The sequence below is a fragment of the Pseudophryne corroboree genome, chromosome 8 (assembly GCF_028390025.1).
Source record: "Pseudophryne corroboree isolate aPseCor3 chromosome 8, aPseCor3.hap2, whole genome shotgun sequence".
NCBI lineage: Eukaryota > Metazoa > Chordata > Amphibia > Anura > Myobatrachidae > Pseudophryne > Pseudophryne corroboree.
In genome coordinates, this window is record NC_086451.1 from 332,764,272 (window position 1) to 332,786,541 (window position 22,270).

Consider the following 22,270-nt stretch of genomic DNA (forward strand, 5'->3'; position numbering starts at 1 on the left):
TCGTGTGAAACTACACCCCCCCCCCCCCCCCTCCACATCACGTTGATGCAAAAAAAAAAAACCGCTGCCAAGATGCCCTGTCGCTGATTTCCTCCCCCCCCACAGCACTTAGACTTGCATGTGCACAGCGGTGTGCGCGCATATGCGGAAACCGCTGATTACTGATTTCCGCGCTTCATCGATCCAAGTTGAACTGGGCCCAATTTCCTTTATACTTCTAAGCACTTAAGGTGCATACACGCGGTGCAATGTAACCTTACGATTTTGACTATATAGTCAAAATCGTAAAGAAAGTTTGTGCCGTCTGTACACAGTTTGCGATACTGAAGTGCGCTCCCGTGGGGTCGGTGTCGCAAGAAAAAATAGACACTGCAGGCAAGGCAATTTTGACTATGCGTACAATCTAGTATGTAGTATAGTCAAAATTGCCACTTCGTCAAAATCGCGCATAGTCAAAATCTGTGGTTCTGGGCTCCGGGGAGTTCAAGGGAAATCGCAAAGTCGGCACTTAGTCAATATCTCTCCCTGTGTGTGCACCTTTACAGTCAAATGTCCAGATGTGAGGATGCATTATGTAGCAGCAATGAAGAATGGACCATCATCAGCATGGACAAAAATATAAAAAGGCAGGTGCACTCGCCAGCCATGTGTCAGTCAGACTTTAATTCATAAATACCATATTGTAACATTTAGCATAGTTTACTTGCCTGCTCACTATGTTTACTGATGTGTCAAATAATGATTATTAATCTTAATCGTCAAACTACCAGTATGAATCACACTCCTATAATTACAATTTTGTGTTTTTCAGGTATTTGGAAACTGGTCTTTCGGAACAATAGTGTTCACTACATTAGTGTTTACAGTTACTTTAAAGGTAAGAGCGCAATTCCACTTCTATCGCGGTGCAGGGCCTTGGCTGTAATTGTCTCTTAGGGACCTTGAATAATTGCATGTGTAAAGGGGGGTACACACTGAAAGATCCATGCTTAAATTCGAAGCAATTTCACTAGATTGCTTAGAAATTAAGCACAGATCTCTCAGTGTGTAGGGTGCCGGCGACAGCGATGCGCGGTCCCATGCGTCACCATCGCCAGCTCTAGATTTGGCATGCATGCATGCCAAATCTGGTGATATCGCTCATTTCACCGCTGGGCGAAATGAGTATTCCCTCCCCCCCACCCTATCTTGCTCAGCACACATCGCATTGAGTGCAGAGTGGGGGGAGAGATCACTCGGCGCACATCTTCCCGTGTATACGGGGGCTTTACAGTTGTAGACTCTTTTTTTCAACAGAAGATGAAATAAGCTTTTGTAATTTAACTAACCATTTACTCCTTGTGCACTATATGGACACTATCTGCTAATGCATCAAGTGCATACAACATTCTCTGCAGTAAATGTATTTGCCCTGCTAAATGAATCTCATTTGGATTTACACAATCCTCATGAAACAGTTCATGTCACAGTTATTATTTATAATAGTTAATATTTACTGGTAAAGTAGTCCTTCAGCTCTCACAGTACCAACCATTAGCCTGACTCCCAAATGTTCATGTATTTACAGACTTTCTAGGCTCTGTTTTTGTGCTGTTACGTTTATCTACACTGTGCTATTTTTTTTACTACGATAACTACTAAAACATAAGGAAAATTCAAATATGTTCTGTACTTCCAGTACATAAATAGTAATACATATTTTTTTCCAGCTTGCATTAGATACACGATACTGGACATGGATGAACCATTTGGTGATATGGGGTTCATTGGCGTTTTACGTTATCTTCTCAATATTTTGGGGAGGTATAATTTGGTAAGTGTGTCATTTATTACATTAAACTTTCTTTTTTCACACCCCATTACCAGTTTCGGCACTGTCCCTTGGCAGCCATCCACGTCCTTGCTGGCCGCCTGTGTCACCCCCAAAGTGTTTAAGCTGCAAATGTGCTGGAGTTCCACTTCCTGCGGTTCTCGCTGTTCTGCATAATGGGCACTACCATCTTGGACTTTATCACATGATCCGTTGTGTTTAATCAGCTCCCAGCAACTCTGGTCATATTTTTCACCCAGCCTATCAATGCTTAGAGCACCATATTTAAACTAGGAAGTGCTGGCACACATTGCCAGTACAGTATCTCTCTCAGTGGATCAGTACCCTAGCTTAAGGGCCCCATACACTAGAACAATAATGCCCGATTTCATCCGATTTCGGGCATTTGGCCCAGTATATTGGATGAAATCAGGCATTTTGGAGGTGTTTCCGATCGGATCCGCGTTCCCGTGTGCATCGGATCGGATCCTCCAGATTGACCGTGCTGCACTATCAATCATGTCCGACCCTGCAGACATTGCTGGGATCGCACAAGATGCATTGTATGCAAAAGGACAGCATACAATGTATCTTAGGCGATCCTGCCGCCCGGGCGGCTGCCTGGGTGATCGCCTGCGGCATGACGGTCGGACATGTCGCATAAGTGTATGGGGCCCTTTATACATGCTCAAGTTTCACTTCACAGCATTTTACCTCTGTGTGCTCCAGCAAACCTGCTTCAGTATTCCTTCACGGCATATATCACTGCAGCCTGCTCCATTAGTGCTCCAACAGTTCCAGTGTATTCTTTCAGCCTGCTTCACTCCAGCAATCCGTTTCAGTGTACTGATTCAGTCATGCTTCAGCGTATCCTGCAGCCTGCTTCAGTTGCACTCCTGGCACCCGGTGCCATTATTTAGCAGTCTGCTCCAAGACATACTGCTACATCCACAAGCTATCCTGCTAGCCTCACCTGTTTTCAATGATCTGTCCTACCTGTTCATCAGCATCAGTCTTCTGCTGCTACTACTAGTGGCCTGCATGAGAAATAGCATTATTAGGCCACCCAGCTTCTCTCACGCTCCATCACATACAGCTAGAGCAAGGGGCAACCGTCCCAAATCAACAAACCCCTAGGTGTGTGATATAAACATAGATCATTCAGTGTTTTAGCAGGGACAGAAAGGAGATTTTAGGTGGGTTACAGTTTGTCCACACAGTTATTCGTAACTAACCTAAAAGGGAATGATTTTAGGAAAACTCTCTTGTGTGCTCTGTTCAGAACAGGGTTAATACACTAACCTACATGTGACTATTAATCTGATACTTTAGTGATCCGGAGAGCCCGCTGCCATCTGTAGACAAGGTTTGTGGTGCTCTCGGGCAAGAAGGGAGATGTTATCTTATTCATTTTAGATGGTACATTGTTTAGGAGGTCATTGGTTTATGACACGGATGAAGAAAGTAGTTATGAGTCCTTTTTGGTGCAGGTTCTGCTACTCAGCCCCACTTACTGTAATTATATAAATGGCTTCCCAGTTTATTTGAAAAAGTTCATCATCATGGGTTCATCTGTTATAATGAAGGCATTCATTAACTTGTATAAGGCATGTACAAGGAGTTCTGCATAAACTGATGTTACACGTTTCAAGGGTGCGCTGCCGCTTCCGACCCGTTTATGCCAATATAGATAAGTCTGTTAATATCTAATTAATGGTGCCCCCGGTATGTGACTGATCAAAGAGAGCCTGCTGTGTGGTCATGTCAGTGGCTTCTCTGTGTGATTAACGGCTTCCCGTTAGCAGATTGACCTAGGAAGAAAATGTTTCACTGCTTTTATTTTAACAATGTAATTAATATAAAGGAAAGGATAGACTGCATTATATGTCTGCATTAGGCCTTCTGACTCAGTGTTCCTAAACAATGCAACAGAAAATCTCCAGTACAATAGAACAACGGCGTCCTTCTAAAAGTTGATGCTAGCAGCACTTGCAATATATTACCATTCGCCACACAAAAACGTATTACTCTATATATATTTTTTATATTATAAAATCTTTTTGCAGCAGTAGTATTGTCAGATTTCAGCCTCCAGTAGTAAGTACTTGTCTGTTTCTGCTCTGGCGCTGTCACGCTGAATGCTCCAGTGATGTCAGGGGTACTGCACAGGAGAGACGCAAAATCTCTGAGGACTGTCTCTTCTCACCTGATAGAATATATTTAGATAATAACATTTAATATAAGGAGCTTCTGTTAATGGGCAGAGCCATTAATAGTGTATTTGGCAACAACGTGGCACCTGTCCTAGCACTGCAGGCTTCTATATCTCCACAGAAAATTCAAACCATATCATGTTTTTAATGATATATTGAAATATAGATGTTGTACATGGACAAGGAAAATCTGTATTGCTACTTTTACCTCTGTCCATGTTTGTTTTAGTAAAAACCTGGTTTCCTCACTTATACACCTCCTTACCTGGAGCAATGATCCCTGGGAGTCTCGCCTCTATCCAGAGTCTCCAATTCCACAGGAACCTAGGCTTAACCTTTTTCTACTTTAGACTATTATTTTTTAATAAAGTTTTACATTTTACCCACAATGTTCCCCAAAGAATCCATGTTGTATAATTTCCTTGTAGTACTTTGTGATGGCACTGCACACGGTCATGTTAGTTACTGTATTGTGCTATTCTAACCTGTATCTGCATTGTTTCATTGTGTTGCAGGCCATTCCTCAAGCAGCAGCGAATGTACTTTGTATTTTCTCATATGCTGACATCTGTGTCCGTCTGGCTTGCAATAATTATCCTGATTTTTGTCAGCCTGTATCCTGAAATATTACTGATACTTCTAAAAAACCTTAAGAATGCAAGCCAAAAGGTGAGACAACATGTATTTACATATTGTGTGTGTGAGAAGTATTCATGTTAGCCTTTATAGCCTGTCATTGTATACTGTACATACTACAGTGAACAGATTACTTTAAAATCCTAACCATTTCATGAAACCTGTGCCATACGTTTATAGAACGGATTGTAACATATGAATTGTAGTCCGCTGATCTCATCCCTACCTCCATGCTAAATATGGAGGTACAGTACAGTAACGCATTATGGCTACTTGTCCTGGTTAGCTCAGAAATGACTAATCTCAACATATGTGGATGCTCTGTCTGCACATATGAGACGACTCGGCTGGTTCAGCTTCTCAGTCCCATTTCTCTAACGTCCTAAGTGGATGCTGGGGACTCCGTAAGGACCATGGGGAATAGCGGCTCCGCAGGAGACTAAGGGGAGAAGAAGCGAACCTACCTAACAGGTGGTAGTTTGGGCTTCTTAGGCTACTGGACACCATTAGCTCCAGAGGGATCGACCGCAGGACCCGACCTTGGTGTTCGTTCCCGGAGCCGCGCCGCCGTCCCCCTTACAGAGCCAGAAGCATGAAGAGGTCCGGAAAATCGGCGGCAGAAGACTTCGGTCTTCACCAAGGTAGCGCACAGCACTGCAGCTGTGCGCCATTGCTCCTCATGTACACCTCACACTCCGGTCACTGATGGGTGCAGGGCGCTGGGGGGGGGGGGGGGGCGCCCTGAGGGCAATATATGACACCTTGGCTGGCAAATCTACATCATATATAGTCCTAGAGGCTATATAGATGTAAAAATACCCCTGCCAGTATTCCAGAAAAAGCGGGAGAAGTCCGCCGGAAAAGGGGCGGGGCCATCTCCCTCAGCACACTGGCGCCATTTTTCCCTCACAGCTCCGCTGGAAGGAAGCTCCCTGGCTCTCCCCTGCAGTCTGCAAGCTACAGAAGGGTAAAAAAGAGAGGGGGGGCACTAAATTTAGGCGCAGGATATATATATATATATATATATATATACATATATAAAAAGCAGCTATAAGGGAAAACACTCATTTATAGTGGGATCCCTGTGTTATATAGCGCTCTGGTGTGTGCTGGCATACTCTCTCTCTGTCTCCCCAAAGGGCTTTGTGGGGTCCTGTCCTCTGTCAGAGCATTCCCTGTGTGTTTGCGGTGTGTCGGTACGGCTGTGTCGACATGTTTGATGAGGAGGCTTATGTGGAGGCGGAGCAGATGCCTGTAAATGTGATGTCACCCCCTGCGGGGTCGACACCTGAGTGGATGGTGCTGTGGAAGGAATTACGTGACAGTGTCGACTCCTTGCATAAAAGGTTTGACGACATACCAAATGTGGGACAGCCGGCTTCTCAGCCTGTGCCTGCCCAGGCGTCTCAAATGCCATCAGGGGCTCTAAAACGCCCGCTACCTCAGATGGCAGACACAGATGTCGACACGGATACTGACTCCAGTGTCGACGACGATGAGACTAATGTAACTTCCAGTAGGGCCACACGTTACATGATTGAGGCAATGAAAAATGTGTTGCACATTTCTGATGTTACCCCCGGTACCACAAAAAAGGGTATTATGTTTGGAGAGAAAAAACTACCAGTAGCTTTTCCTCCATCTGAGGAGTTAAATGAAGTGTGTGAAGAAGCGTGGGCTTTCCCTGATAAGAAGCTGGTAATTTCTAAGAGGTTACTAATGGCGTACCCTTTCCCGCCAGAGGATATGTCACGTTGGGAAACATCCCCTAGAGTGGATAAAGCGCTCACACGCTTGTCAAAGAAGGTGGCACTACCGTCTCCGGATACGGCCGCCCTGAAGGAATCTGCTGATAGAAAGCAGGAGGCTATCCTGAAATCTATATATACACACACAGGTGTTATACTGAGACCAGCTATTGCTTCAGCATGGATGTGCAGTGCTGCAGCTGCATGGTCAGATTCCCTGTCAGAAAATATTGATACCCTAGACAGGGACACTATATTGCTAACCGTAGAGCATATAAAAGACGCACTTTTATACATGAGGGATGCACAGAGGGATATTTGCCGGCTGGCATCAAAAATTAGTGCAATGTCCATTTCTGCCAGGAGAGGGTTATGGACTCGGCAGTGGACAGGTGATGCAGATTCCAAAAGGCACATGGAAGTTCTGCCTTATAAGGGTGAGGAGTTGTTCGGGTATGGTCTCTCGGACCTCGTTTCCACAGCAACAGCTGGGAAGTCTACATTTTTACCCCATGTTCCCTCACAGCCAAAGAAAGCACCGTATTATCAGGTACAGTCCTTTCGGCCCAATAGGGGCAAGCGGGTTAAAGGCGCGTCCTTTCTGCCCAGAGGCAGAGGTAGGGGAAAAAAGCTGCAGCATACAGCCAGTTCCCAGGAGCAAAAGTCCTCCCCCGCTTCCTCTAAGTCCACAGCATGACGCTGGGGCTCCACAGGCGGAGCCAGGTACGGTGGGGGCCCGTCTCAAATATTTCTGCAATCAGTGGGCTCGCTCACGAGTGGATCCCTGGATTTTTCAGATAGTATCTCAGGGGTACAAGCTGGAATTCGAGACGTCTCCCCCCCGCCGTTTCCTCAAATCTGCCTTGCCAACCACTCCCTCAGGCAGGGAGGCAGTGTTACAGGCAATTCACAAGCTGTATTAACAACAGGTGATAGTAAAGGTACCCCTACTTCAACAAGGACGGGGTTACTATTCCACAATGTTTGTGGTACCGAAACCGGACGGTTCGGTGAGACGCATTTTAAATTTGAAATCCTTGAACACATATATAAAAAAATTCAAGTTCAAGATGGAATCGCTCAGGGCGGTTATTGCAAGCCTGGACGAGGAGGATTACATGGTATCACTGGACATCAAGGATGCTTACCTGCATGTCCCCATTTACCATCCTCACCAGGAGTACCTTAGATTTGTGGTACAGGATTGTCATTACCAATTCCAGACGTTGCCGTTCGGTCTATCCACGGCTCCGAGGGTCTTTACCAAGGTAATGGCCGAAATGATGATACTCCTTCGAAAGAAGGGAGTTTTAATTATCCCGTACTTGGACGATCTCCTGATAAAGGCGAGGTCCAGAGAGCAGTTGTTGGTCGGGGTAGCACTATCTCAGGAGGTGCTACAACAGCACGGCTTAATTCTAAACATTCCAAAGTCACAGCTGGTCCCTACGACACGTCTACTGTTCCTGGGGATGGTTCTGGACACAGAACAGAAAAAAGTATTTCTCCCGGAGGAGAAGGCCAAGGAGCTGTCATCTCTAGTCAGAGGCCTCCTAAAACCAAAACAGTGCATCACTGCACGCGGATCCTGGGAAAGATGGTAGCTTCCTACGAAGCAATTCCATTCGGCAGGTTTCATGCAAGAACCTTTCAGTGGGACCTGTTGGACAAGTGGTCCGGGTCGCATCTTCAGATGCATCGGCTGATAACCCTGTCTCCAAGGACAAGGGTGTCTCTGCTGTGGTGGCTGCAGAGTGCTCATCTTCAAGAGGGCCGCAGATTCGGCATACAGGACTGGGTCCTGGTGACCACGGATGCCAGCCTTCGAGGCTGGGGGGCAGTCACACAGGGAAGAAACTTCCAAGGACTATGGTCAAGTCAGGAGACTTCCCTGCACATAAATATTCTGGAACTGAGGGCCATTTACAATGCCCTAAGTCAGGCAAAAACCCTGCTTCAAAACCAGCCGGTACTGATCCAGTCAGACAACATCACGGCGGTCGCCCATGTAAACCGACAGGGCGGCACGAGAAGCAGGACGGCAATGGCAGAAGCCACAAGGATTCTCCGATGGGCGGAAAATCACGTGTTAGCACTGTCAGCAGTGTTCATTCCGGGAGTGGACAACTGGGAAGCAGACTTCCTCAGCAGGCACGACCTCCACCCGGGAGAGTGGGGACTTCATCCAGAAGTCTTTCAAATGATTGTAAACCGTTGGGAAAGGCCACAGGTGGACATGATGGCGTCCCGCCTCAACAAAAAGCTAGAAAAGTACTGCGCCAGGTCAAGGGACCCGCAGGCGATAGCTGTGGACGCTCTAGTGACACCGTGGGTGTACCGGTCGGTTTATGTGTTCCCTCCTCTTCCTCTCATACCAAAGGTACTGAGGATAATAAGGAGAAGAGGAGTAAGAACTATACTCATTGTTCCGGATTGGCCAAGAAGAGCTTGGTACCCGGAACTTCAAGAAATGATCTCAGAGGACCCATGGCCTCTACCGCTCAGACAAGACCTGCTGCAGCAGGGGCCCTGTCTGTTCCAAGACTTACCGCGGCTGCATTTGACGGCATGGCGGTTGAACACCGGATCCTGAAGGAAAAGGGCATTCCGGAGGAAGTCATTCCTACGCTGATTAAAGCTAGGAAAGAAGTAACCGCAAACCATTATCACTGCATATGGCGGAAATATGTTGCGTGGTGTGAGGCCAGGAAGGCCCCAACGGAGGAATTTCAGCTAGGTCGATTTCTGCACTTCCTACAGTCAGGGGTGACTATGGGCCTAAAATTTGGTTCCATTAAGGTCCAGATTTCGGCTCTATCGATTTTCTTCCAGAGAGAACTGGCTTCTCTACCTGAAGTTCAAACTTTTGTTAAGGGAGTGCTGCATATTCAGCCCCCTTTTGTGCCTCCAGTGGCACCTTGGGATCTCAATGTGGTGTTGGATTTCCTAAAATCACATTGGTTTGAGCCACTGAAAACCGTGGAATTAAAATATCTCACGTGGAAAGTGGTCATGTTGTTGGCCTTGGCTTCGGCCAGGCGTATCAGAATTGGCGGCTTTGTCATGTAAAAGCCCTTATCTGATTTTCCATATGGATAGGGCAGAATTGAGGACTCGTCCCCAGTTTCTCCCCAAAGTGGTGTCAGCGTTTCATCTGAACCAACCTATCGTGGTGCCTGCGGCTACAAATGACTTGGAGGCTTCCAAGTTGTTGGACGTAGTCAGGGCCCTGAAAATCTATGTTTCCATGACAGCTGGAGTCAGAAAGACTGACTCGCTCTTTATCCTGTATGCGCCCAACAAGTTGGGTGCACCTGCTTCAAAGCAGACTATTGCTCGCTGGATCTGTAGTACGATTCAGCTTGCACATTCTGCGGCTGGACTGCCGCATCCTAAATCGGTGAAAGCCCATTCCACAAGGAAGGTGGGCTCTTCTTGGGCGGCTGCCCGAGGGGTCTCGGCTCTTCAACTTTGCCGAGCAGCTACTTGGTCGGGGTCAAACACGTTTGCTAAATTCTACAAGTTTGACACCCTGGCTGAGGAGGACCTAGAGTTTGCCCATTCGGTGTTGCAGAGTCATCCGCACTCTCCCGCCCGTTTGGGAGCTTTGGTATAATCCCCATGGTCCTTACGGAGTCCCCAGCATCCACTTAGGACGTTAGAGAAAATAAGAATTTACTCACCGGTAATTCTATTTCTCGTAGTCCGTAGTGGATGCTGGGCGCCCATCCCAAGTGCGGATTGTCTGCAATACTTGTATATAGTTATTGCTTAACTAAAGGGTTATTGTTGAGCCATCTGTTGAGAGGCTCAGTTGTTATCATACTGTTAACTGGGTATTGTATCACGAGTTATACGGTGTGATTGGTGTGGCTGGTATGAGTCTTACCCGGGATTCAAAATCCTTCCTTATTGTGTCAGCTCTTCCGGGCACAGTATCCTAACTGAAGTCTGGAGGAGGGTCATAGTGGGAGGAGCCAGTGCACACCAGTAGTCTAAAGCTTTCTTTACAGTTGTGCCCAGTCTCCTGCGGAGCCGCTATTCCCCATGGTCCTTACGGAGTCCCCAGCATCCACTACGGACTACGAGAAATAGAATTACCGGTGAGTAAATTCTTATTTTTGCTATACGTTATGCCGGTATCCCAGCCAGTTTCTTAGTAATAAGCCTTTAACTGAACAATATTGATGTAATGCACCTTTCAGTCACTATCTGCAATTGTGTTGTTGTCTCTTAATCTGCTTCCCTTGCTTATTCCTTCTATGTGTGTGTTTTACTCTTGTTACCTGTATGTATCTTCCCTTATTGATCCTATTGCTTTCCCTGTCCTCCTGTACTGCTGCGGAACAGGCTGCAAAACACTTACCTTCCTCAGGAACCTCCACTATCTTCATGCTTTCTCAAACCTCCAGCACTCACAGTTTCCCTTGGAGCGATTAAGGTGAATTTCCTACCCATACCGCTGTCCTTGTCTTAATTATTCATGTCTATGATTTCATAACTATAACTTACCTCTAACACCTTTACTGACATCTGCTATTTAAGTAGAAGAACATTGCATGGGTTTTTACCTAGACAAGTACATTTAAAATGTGGACCAAAAGTATTGCCATGTTGAATCTGTTTATTGTCTGTTGTATGTGTGACTAATTCATCTATAAATGGTGCATGTTGTAACAATGACTCTCTTTTTAAGGTTTCTGATCAGTTATGTGGACTGGATACAGCTATTTTGTGGTTATACCATTAGTCAAATATAAACCTGGATTAGGGTTTGGTTTCAATTATCCACAGGCTAATGGATCTGTCGGGGCTACACCATTAGATCCTGCGGCAGCCCGTGATCAGCCAGCAGGCTGCACTTAACGCGGATTTCTGTTTGAGCCTGAGGGGGGGCTCAAACAGAAATCCATGTTACGTCGTTAAGTGCCCTTAGTGTGGGTGCCGCAAACACAGCAAACCAAAGCACCGGTTACTTATCCCGGATTCTATGGTTAACGCGCAAGAAAAAGGGACTGAAATTAAATAGCCCCAAGCGTAAATACCAGAGGCTGCCATCATTTTTCCTGTGTGCTGAATTACCGTGGATAAATGAATCCAGCCATAGGATTTTGTGACAACTTTGGGATAATGTAAGTTTTGCCGTTGTGATGTCACTAGTTTCTGGAGAACTGATGATAGGCAGCACTTTCAAGGATATTTGTTTAATCAATCGATTTGTCTGCCGGCACTGTTAGTAGGTGGTTGGTACACTTATGTTTATGCTAGTAAGCGAAGTTAATAAATTATATGCATTAATCAGTTTTGGATAAAAAGCCACCCACCCACACACACTTTTATATAATACAATTCCATAGCTGCTTATACTCCTTATTTAGCAGTATAAAAGCAGAGATTGAGCCTGAAAGTTTCACTTACTCATCCCATCCTTTGCCTTATAATTTACATCAAATTATTATTATTATTATTATTATTATTACTATTTTGCATCTCTTTAATCATTATTGTTGGTTATAAATAATCAAGGATCACTTGTTAGGTTTGGTTTTAATGGCTAAGATCTTAAAGAGTAATGAGCTCACTATTAGACATTTACTCCGCTAAACCAAACCTCTAAAATAATGAATACATTTACATTTAAATTAATTTGTCCGTCCCATTACCAACAGCAGATATCTTCTGACAAAGTTTGTTTTTAGATGTGCAGATTCTCTGTCTTCATTCAGAGATAGTAACTACAGAAGTCTGTGTTTGACTTGCAGTCTTCTAGGTAACTGAAGTAGCGTGTGCAGATGGTGAATTAACACAAAGTGGTATGGATGGTGGTGATCGGTTACTGTTTTGCTGTACGTTACTATGTGAGATTTTGGCGCTACAAACAATCTTGGGACCAATATTTAAGAGCTGTTAGATATGGCTTTTGCTGTTAGTGATGAAGAACAAATACTATATTGTGTGGCGGTATAAATCCAATGGGGTATATTTACTAAGGCGTGAGCTTTTTAGAAGTGGAGATGTTGCCCATAGCAACCAATCAGATTCTAGATATTATCTTCTAGAAGCAGCTAGCTAAATGGGAAGTGGAATCTGATTGGTTGCTGTGGGCTATATCACCACTTCTAAAAAACTCACACCTTAGTAAATATACAGATGGAGCCGCTCCCAGCGTGACTAGGTGATCCGTCCACCTAGCCCCGCCGGGAGTGCACAGAGACGCTCTCCCATTCTAGTGAATGAGGCGCGTCTCCGTCACAGACGCGCGAGCGCCCTGGACGGAGACGCGCCCCATTCACTAGAATGGGACAATGTCTCCATCACAGACGAGCAGACGGAGACGCCCAGCGATAGGCCACAATTAGCGTGGCTCCATCTGTACCCCCATGTAAGTCTGTTCTCCTATTGTGTGTTCTATATGTACATTTAAAGAGAACCTTTGCCTTTTGTGAGAGCTCCTCTTTTGTTAAGTACAGGATTATAATACCCTGTAGCAAAACATAAATCCACACTGTTAGTCCAGGTGTATCTTGTGCCTTCAGCAATTGGCATGCTAATCTACCAGGCTAGGATGCTAATCTACCAGGCTGGCATGCTAATCTACCAGGCTGGCATGCTTATCTACCAGGCTGGCATGCTAATCTACCAGGCTGGCATGCTAATCTACCAGGCTGGCATGCTAATCTACCAGGCTGGCATGCTAATCTACCAGGCTGGCATGCTAAACAGCGTTAACCAACATACTAGATACAGCATCTGCTGTCCCTGTGCACTGTAAATGTGCTATACACTGGCAAGGTGCTGCAGGGGGAATGACAACCTGCCCATGGGTATGTTAGCATACTGAGCTTGCTTTGTTAATGTCCCTCTCCTGGGCAAACTATGGATTTTGCTTTTACAGGACTTAAATAGCCTTTTTTTTTTTCTTTTTTTTTTCTTTTACAAAAGAGGACCTGTCACTATGAGTAGATTTTACTTCTCTCTCATGTGTAACCAAGCAGAACAACTTTAAGTCTAATTTATAAATGTTTTGTGCTATAACAGAGCATGTTCATTTTTATTTTGTTTGTATCACTGTTTTAGAGGAATGTGAGCACCAAATCAGTGGGTTCAGAGTCTGCCCGTTCGACTGTCAGACCTCTACTTTTACGAACATTCTCAGATGAGTCTAATGTATTGTAAGAGGTACACCGTCATAATCCAAATTATAGAATAAATCCAATCAACTCGAATCAATTTCATTTTTTTCTGATTGATGCTTAATTTGGGAGTGGGGTGAGGCCACATAATTACCTGGTGGTTCTGCCCAGTGATGCTGTTTAAGAAGTATCAATTTTTGTTTGTTTACATAATTGGTATTGTTACATACATTGTATACACCCATTGTTCCCTCTTTAATGTCTATGGCTGGTCAAATGCATTTTTTTGTCTAGACTTGAACAATGCAATTTCTATGCAGTCACATCAATATACAGATGATACACACACATTGCAATGTAATGAATTTAAATCAGATCTTAAATTAAAAAAAATGAGTTATCGTATGACATACATTTATTTTTATATATATATATATATATATATATATATTGCACACATATTCTGCAGCACTTTTACAGAGAATATTTCACCATTCACATCAGTCCCTGCCCCAGTGGAGCTTACTCCCTATCACATGTGCACACAGACACATTCACACTAGGGTCAATTTTTGTTGGGAGCCAGTTAACCTTCCAGTATATTCTTGGATTGTGGGAGGAAACCGGAGTACCCGGAGGAAACCCACACAAGCACAGGTAGACTATACGAACTCCGCACATATAGGGCCATGGTGGGAATTGAACCCATGACCTCAGTGCTGTGAGGCAGTAATGCTAACCAATACACCATCCATGTTGCCCACAAACATTATAATGGTTATATGACTGAGCAGGAACATTTGCAATGTATGCATAGAGTAGCACGGGTGTGGGTATGTTAAGTTGACAGCAAAAGTGTCAATATGCAGAGTGCTTAGCATGTCAACACTAACCATGTCAACAGTCAACATGTTTACATGGATGACATGTTGAAATGATAGAATGTCAACCCAAAGTCCCTGGTTGCCAAGTAGTCACTTACCTGGTCCCTGCGGCTCCAGCGCAGCGCTGCTGGCTGAGGGCATGATGGTAGGTGACGTAAGATCACTTTAGGGAAGACCAGTTTGTTAAATAAAACCATCGTCAAACCATGTTTTATATTATTAATATGTATTGCTATGAAGCTAATATTTATTGAAAAATCCTTCCAATTATGTAAACAATCTTTTTTTTGTACTTTTTCTTGTTTTTTTTTTTTTGTCCAATTTGTCTGGTCAGAAAAAAAAATCTGGTAATGGATGGGAGCAAATGACAATCAACCATTTGCTCCTAAATGCTGGAAAATGGTCAAAACTGATTGGATAAATTTCTTAATTCAAACTGATTTAACCAATTTGTCTGAATGATTATTTCTGTTTTCAAGCGCTTGGGAGCCAGTGGTTGATTGTCATTTGCTTCCATACATTACCAGATTTTTGTTCTCACCAGACAAATTGGACAGATAAATCTGCCAGTGTGTATGCAAGACCTTGAAAACATGTAATTTGGTCCGTTTATGTATAGAGGAAAGTCTGTGTTTTCACTTTAGCTGTTACATACTGTAGCTTATTCCATTATGTAGCACTAATGGCATAAAGATTATAGTGTGAATTGTTTACTGCAACTTCTGACAACAATACACCTGTTGTGTAAATACCATGAATGACTTATGCTGGGTTATGCTGGTTTCCCGACTTGTCGGAATAAACAGGGCACTAATGAGTAGGTCAGAACCCCTTCCGACCTAAAACTGTTGGAAGCTGATGTCTTTCCGACAAGACGGCAGCTTCCGACAGTTATTGAATATACCCCATAGGCTTGTTCTAGCTCTTTTTCTCTAACGTCCTAAGTGGATGCTGGGGACTCCGTAAGGACCATGGGGAATAGCGGCTCCGCAGGAGACTGGGCACAAAAGTAAAGCTTTAGAACTACCTGGTGTGCACTGGCTCCTCCCCCTATGACCCTCCTCCAAGCCTCAGTTAGATTTTTGTGCCCGAACGAGAAGGGTGCACACTAGGTGGCTCTCCTGAGCTGCTTAGTGGAAAATTTAGTTTTAGGTTTTTTATGTTCAGTGAGACCTGCTGGCAACAGGCTCACTGCATCGAGGGACTAAGGGGAGAAGAAGCGAACTCACCTGCGTGCAGAGTGGATTGGGCTTCTTAGGCTACTGGACATTAGCTCCAGAGGGACTGATCACAGGCCCAGCCATGGATAGGTCCCAGAGCCGCGCCGCCGGCCCCCTTACAGAGCCAGAAGACAGAAGAGGTCCGGAAAATCGGCGGCAGAAGATGTCCTGTCTTCAACAAGGTAGCGCACAGCACTGCAGCTGTGCGCCATTGCTCTCAGCACACTTCACACTCCGGTCACTGAGGGTGCAGGGCGCTGGGGGGGGGGCGCCCTGAGACGCAATAAAAGCAAAAAAATGCATCACATATAGCTCCTGGGCTATATGGATGAATTTAACCCCTGCCAGAATACACAGAAAAACGGGAGATAAGGCCGCCGAGAAGGGGGCGGAGCCTATCTCCTCAGCACACTGGCGCCATTTTCCCTCACAGCTCCGTTGGAGGGAAGCTCCCTGGCTCTCCCCTGCAGTCACTACACTACAGAAAGGGTTAAAAAAAGAGAGGGGGGCACTAATTACGCGCAGTATTAAAAATACAGCAGCTATAAGGGGAAAAACACTTATATAAGGTTATCCCTGTATATATATAGCGCTCTGGTGTGTGCTGACAAACTCTCCCTCTGTCTCCCCAAAGGGCTAGTGGGGTCCTGTCCTCTAGCAGAGCATTCCCTGTGTGTGTGCTGTGTGTCGGTACGTTTGTGTCGACATGTATGAGGAGAAAAATGATGTGGAGACGGAGCAGATTGCCTGTAATAGTGATGTCACCCCCTAGGGGGTCGACACCTGAGTGGATGAACTGTTGGAAGGAATTACGTGACAGTGTCAGCTCTGTATAAAAGACAGTGGTTGACATGAGACAGCCGGCTACTCAGCATGTGCCTGTCCAGACGTCTCATAGGCCGTCAGGGGCTCTAAAGCGCCCGTTACCTCAGATGGCAGATATAGACGCCGACACGGATACTGACTCCAGTGTCGACGGTGAAGAGACAAATGTGACTTCCAGTAGGGCCACACGTTACATGATTGAGGCAATGAAAAATGTTTTACACATTTCTGATAATACGAGTACCACCAAAAAGGGGTATTATGTTCGGTGAGGAAAAACTACCTGTAGTTTTCCTGAATCTGAGAAATTAAATGAGGTGTGTGATGATGCGTGGGTTTCCCCCGATAACAACTGATAATTTCTAAAATGTTATTGGCATTATATCCTTTCCCGCCAGAGGTTAGGGTGCGTTGGGAAACACCCCCTAGGGTGGATAAAGCGCTCACACGCTTGTAAGAACAAGGGCTCTACCCTCTCCTGAGATGGCCGCCCTTAAGGATCCTGCTGATAGAAAGCAGGAGGGTATCCTAAAATGTATTTACACACATACTGGTGTTATACTGCGACCAGCAATCGCCTCAGCCTGGATGTGCAGTGCTGGGTTGGCGTGGTCGGATTCCCTGACTGAAAATATTATTGCCTATAGAGCATTTAAAAGATGCATTTCTATATATGCGTGATGCACAGCGGAATATTTGCCGACTGGCATCAAGTCTAAGTGCGTTGTCCATTTCTGCCAGTAGAGGGTTATGGACACGACAGTGGTCAGGTGATGCGGATTCCAAACGGCATTTGGAAGTATTGCCTTATTAAGGGGAGGAGTTATTTGGGGTCGGTCTTTCAGACCTGGTGGCCACGGCAACAGCTGGGAAATCCACGTTTGTACCCCAGGTCGCCTCTCAACATAAGAAGACGCCGTATTATCAGGCACAGTCTTTTCGTGGGCAAGCGGGCAAAAGGTTCCTCATTTCTGCCCCGTGACAGAGGGAGAGGAAAAAGGCTGCAGAAATCAGCCAGTTCCCAGGAACAGAAGCCCTCTCCCGCCTCTGCAAAGCCCTCAGTATGACGCTGGGGCTTTACAAGCAGAATCAGGCACGGTGGGGGCCCGTCTCAATGAATTTCAGCGCGCAGTGGGCTCACTCGCAAGTAGACCCCTGGATCCTTCAGGTGATATCTCAGGGGTACAAATTGGAATTCGAGACGTCTCCCCCTCGCCGTTTCCTAAAGTCGGCTTTACCGATGTCTCCTTCTGACAGGGAGGCAGTTTTGGAAACCATTCACAAGCTGTATTCCCAGCAGGTGATAATCAAGGTACCCCTCCTGCAACAGGGAATGGGGTATTATTCCACACTGTTGTGGTACCGAAGCCGGACGGCTCGGTGAGACCGATTCTAAATCTAAAATCTTGAACACTTACATACGGAGGTTCAAATTCAAGATTGAGTCACTCAGAGCAGTGATTGCGAACCTGGAAGAAGGGGACTACATGATGTCTCGGGACATCAAGGATGCTTACCTTCATGTCCCAATTTACCCTTCTCATCAAGGGTACCTCAGGTTTATGGTACAGAACTGTCACTATCAGTTTCAGACGCTGCCGTATGGATGGTCCACGGCACCCCGGGTCTTTACCAAGGTAATGGCCGAAATGATGATACTCCTTAGAAGGAAGGGAATTTTAGTTATCCCTTACTTGGACGATTCCCTGATAAGGGTAAGATCCAGGGAACAGTTGGAGGTCGGTGTAGCACTATCTCAGGTAGTGTTGCGGCAGCACGATTGGATTCTCAATATTCCAAAATCGCAGCTGATTCCGACGACTCGTCTTCTGTTCCTAGGGATGATCCTGGACACAGTCCAGAAAAAGGTGTTTCTCCCGGAGGAGAAAGTCAGGGAGTTATCCGAGCTAGTCGGGAACCTCCTATAACCGAGCCAAGTCTCAGTACATCAATGAAATGGTTCTGGGAAAAATGGTGGCTTCCTACGAAGCAATCCCATTCGGCAGATTCCACGCGAGAACTTTCCAATGGGACCTGCTGGACAAATGGTCCGGGTCACATCTTCAGATGCATCAGCGGATAACCCTGTCACCAAGCACAAGGGTGTCTCTCCTGTGGTGGTTGCAGAGTGCTCATCTTCTAGAGGGCCGCACATTCAGGACTGGGTCCTGGTGACCACGGATGCCAGCCTGCGAGGCTGGGGAGCAGTCACACAGGGAAGGAATTTCCAGAGCTTATGGTCAAGCCTGGAGACATCACTTCACATAAATATCCTGAAGCTAAGGGCCATTTACAATGCTTTAAGCTCAGCAAGACCTCTGCTTCAAGGTCACCCGGAGTTGATCCATTCGGACAACATCACGGCAGTCACCCACGTAAACAGACAGGGTGACACAAGAAGCAGGAGGGCAATGGCAGAAGCTGCAAGGATTCTTCGCTGGGCGGAAAATCATGTGATAGCACTGTCAGCAGTATTCATTCCGGGAGTGGACAACTGGGAAGCAGACTTCCTCAGCAGACACGACCTCCACCCGGGAGAGTGGGGACTTCACCCAGAAGTCTTCCACATGTTTATAAAACTCGACAAGTATTGCGCCAGGTCAAGGGACCCTCAGGCAATAGCTGTGGACGCTCTGATAACACAGTGGGTGTACCAGTCAGTGTATGTGTTCCCTCCTCTGCCTCTCATACCCAAGGTACTGAGAATTATAAGATGGAGAGGAGTAAGCACTATATTCGTGGCTCCGGATTGGCCAAGAAGGACTTGGTAACCGGAACTTCAAGAGATGCGTGGTGCGAGGCCAGTAAGGCCCCGACGGAGGAATTTTTCAACTAGGTCGATTCCTACATTTCCTGCAAACAGGAGTGTCTATGGGCCTGAAATGGGGGTCCATTAAGGTTCAAATTTCGGCCCTGTCAATTTTCTTCCAAAAAGAACTAGCTTCAGTCCCTGAAGTTCAGACGTTTGTGAAAGGGGTACTGTATATACAGCCTCCTTTTGTGCCTCCAGTGGCACCTTGGGATCTAAATGTAGTTTTTGGGTTCCAAAAGTCACATTGGTTTGAACCACTTAAATATGTGGAGTTAAAATATCTCACATGGAAAGTGGTCATGCTGTTGGCCCTGGCCTGGGCCAGGTGCGTGTCAGAATTGGCGGCTTTATCCTGTAAAAGCCCTCATCTGATTTTCCATTCGGACAGGGCGGAATTGAGGACTTGTCCTCAGTTTCTCCCTAAGGTGGTTTTCAGCGTTTCACCTGAATCAACCTATTGTGGTGCCTGCGGCTACTAGGGACTTGGAGGACTCCAAGTTGCTAGACGTTGTCAGAGCCCTGGAAATATAGGTTTCCAGGACGGCTGGAGTCAGAAAATCTGACTCGTTGTTTATTCTGTATGCACCCAACAAGCTGGGTGCTCCTGCTTCTAAGCAGACTATTGCTCGTTGGATTTGTAGTACAATTCAGCTTGCACATTCTGTGGCAGGCCTGCCACAGCCAAAATCTGTAAAAGCCCATTCCACAAGGAAGGTGGGCTCATCTTGGGCGGCTGCCCGAGGGGTCTCGGCTTTACAACTTTGCCGAGCAGCTACTTGGTCAGGAGCAAATACGTTTGTAAAATTCTACAAATTTGATACCCTGGCTGAGGAGGACCTGGAGTTCTCTCATTTGGTGCTGCAGAGTCATCCGCACTCTCCCGCCCGTTTGGGAGCTTTGGTATATTTCCCATGGTCCTTACGGAGTCCCCAGCATCCACTTAGGACGTTAGAGAAAATAAGAATTTACTTACCGATAATTCTATTTCTCGTAGTCCGTAGTGGATGCTGGGCGCCCATCCCAAGTGCGGATTGTCTGCAATACTGGTACATAGTTATTGTTACCAAAAAATCGGGTTATTGCTGTAGTGAGCCATCTTTTCTAGAGGCTCCTCTGTTATCATGCTGTTAACTGGGTTTAGATCACAAGTTATATGGTGTGATTGGTGTGGCTGGTATGAGTCTTACCCGGGATTCAAAATCCTTCCTTATTGTGTACGCTCGTCCGGGCACAGTATCCTAACTGAGGCTTGGAGGAGGGTCATAGGGGGAGGAGCCAGTGCACACCAGGTAGTTCTAAAGCTTTACTTTTGTGCCCAGTCTCCTGCGGAGCCGCTATTCCCCATGGTCCTTACGGAGTCCCCAGCATCCACTACGGACTACGAGAAATAGAATTATCGGTAAGTAAATTCTTATTATTCCGAATGTGCCTGACAATTGTCAGATATACATGAAGCAAGTGCATCCGGTGCATGAATCTGTTTAGTGAATCACTGCAATGTCACTGAGTGCGTGATAATCTTAATAGGCCAATACAATGAAGGGTCATATGTCGTCAAACTTCCCTCGATGTGCAGTATGCAGATCCGTATACTCCCAGGTTGTGTTGTGTGGTCTCATCTCTCAGGTAAAGCGCCCAGGGCTATTCCATTACAGACCCCCATCAGTCATTCTGCTCGCAGCCTCTGGAGGTGTGAGTAGACATAAATGATAAATTCTGCCCCAGGTTGATCAGGTGAAATAATAGTGTGACACAACAGTCATTTGTAATTGAATCCGCCCCTTATTTTGCTTTAGCCTGGCTATGAGTTTTGTTCTAACTAATGCATAAATACTGTTACTTAGTTTATAATGGAGTTTATCTGAGTTGGAGCATGGCCTCTGAAGAAAACTAGAAGATCTCCAAGTGCAAGACAAGGAAGCAAACATTGTGTCTAGTGATAGGTCATCTACATAAACATGCAAATTGCATTTGTGTTTGTCATCTCGGTGAAGAGAAGGCCCGGCATGGAGCGAGTGAACAGTACTCTATCACTGCCATTGCAACATGAAACATACGTTTTAGGTGGAAAAAGCCTTTAAAACTTTATTGTTTATTACCATCTATATTCCCGACCACATGTACACACATACACACTACGATTCATGTTTGTCAGCCATTTAACTTACCGGTATATATTTGGATTGTGGAAGGACACAAGGAAACCCACACAAGCATGGGAGAATATACAAATGCCGCATAGATATTACAGTGGTGGTGATCAAACCCAAAACCTCAGTGCTGTGAAGCAGTAATGCCAACCATGACGCTAACCATGAAAATACGACAGCTGTATTTTCAAGATTGTGCCATGAAATGACCACAATAGATGTTGTTTTTTCCTGCTTATTATCAAACAAATTGTGACCTTATATGCAGTAACTGAGGAATTCTTCTATTGGCTTAATTTCTAAAATGACACAGAATTGGGTAATTGAGCATCTTCTGGGGGAGCTCTTATGGAATATGGCCCTAATGTTGTTGTTTTTTTTTTTTCTTTCTTTAAATCATGTCCTAATACAGTGGTAGCCAACCCTGGTCCTCGAGAACTACCAACAGTTCATGTTTTCCAGCTCACCAAGCAGGTGCACAGGTGCAGTCATTACTCACTGATACAGTTTAAAAGATCCATAGGTGGAGCTAATTGCTTTGCTTGTGATTCTGTGAGGAGACGGGGAGAACGTTTACTGTTGGTAGCTCTCGAGGACCAGGATTGGCTACCCCAGTCTTAATACATTGTAAGTACATTGCCCCATCCTTCATTATACAGATCCTGCTTGATGGGCATGATGAAATAAGGGCTCCACAGCTCGCCCTCTGTCATCCATGAGTTTATCATTACTCTTGTAATCCATATGACGCTTATATAATCCTAAATTGCAGATATCCAAAATAAATAAATAATTGTTTAGCCTGCTTTCTGACACACACTTAGTTTATTGGTGTTGGA

The 22,270-nt window shown here is 45.5% G+C and overlaps 1 protein-coding gene across 7 annotated transcripts in view; it reads left to right on the forward strand.

Annotated features, from left to right (window-relative positions):
• Nucleotides 1–22,270, forward strand: part of ATP11C (ATPase phospholipid transporting 11C) — a 330,923-nt gene that overhangs the window by 302,956 nt on the left and 5,697 nt on the right. For 4 of the 7 annotated variants that reach the window (XM_063937413.1, XM_063937409.1, XM_063937408.1 and 1 more), the window contains 3 exons: nt 812–877; nt 1,710–1,813; nt 4,539–4,692. In XM_063937413.1, the coding sequence (XP_063793483.1) occupies nt 812–877; nt 1,710–1,813; nt 4,539–4,692 (324 nt within the window). Of the gene's footprint in view, nt 1–811; nt 878–1,709; nt 1,814–4,538; nt 4,693–10,757; nt 10,849–13,484; nt 13,587–22,270 lie in introns of those variants that run through there. The other 3 variants (XM_063937411.1, XM_063937410.1, XM_063937412.1) reach the window with 3 other exon arrangements.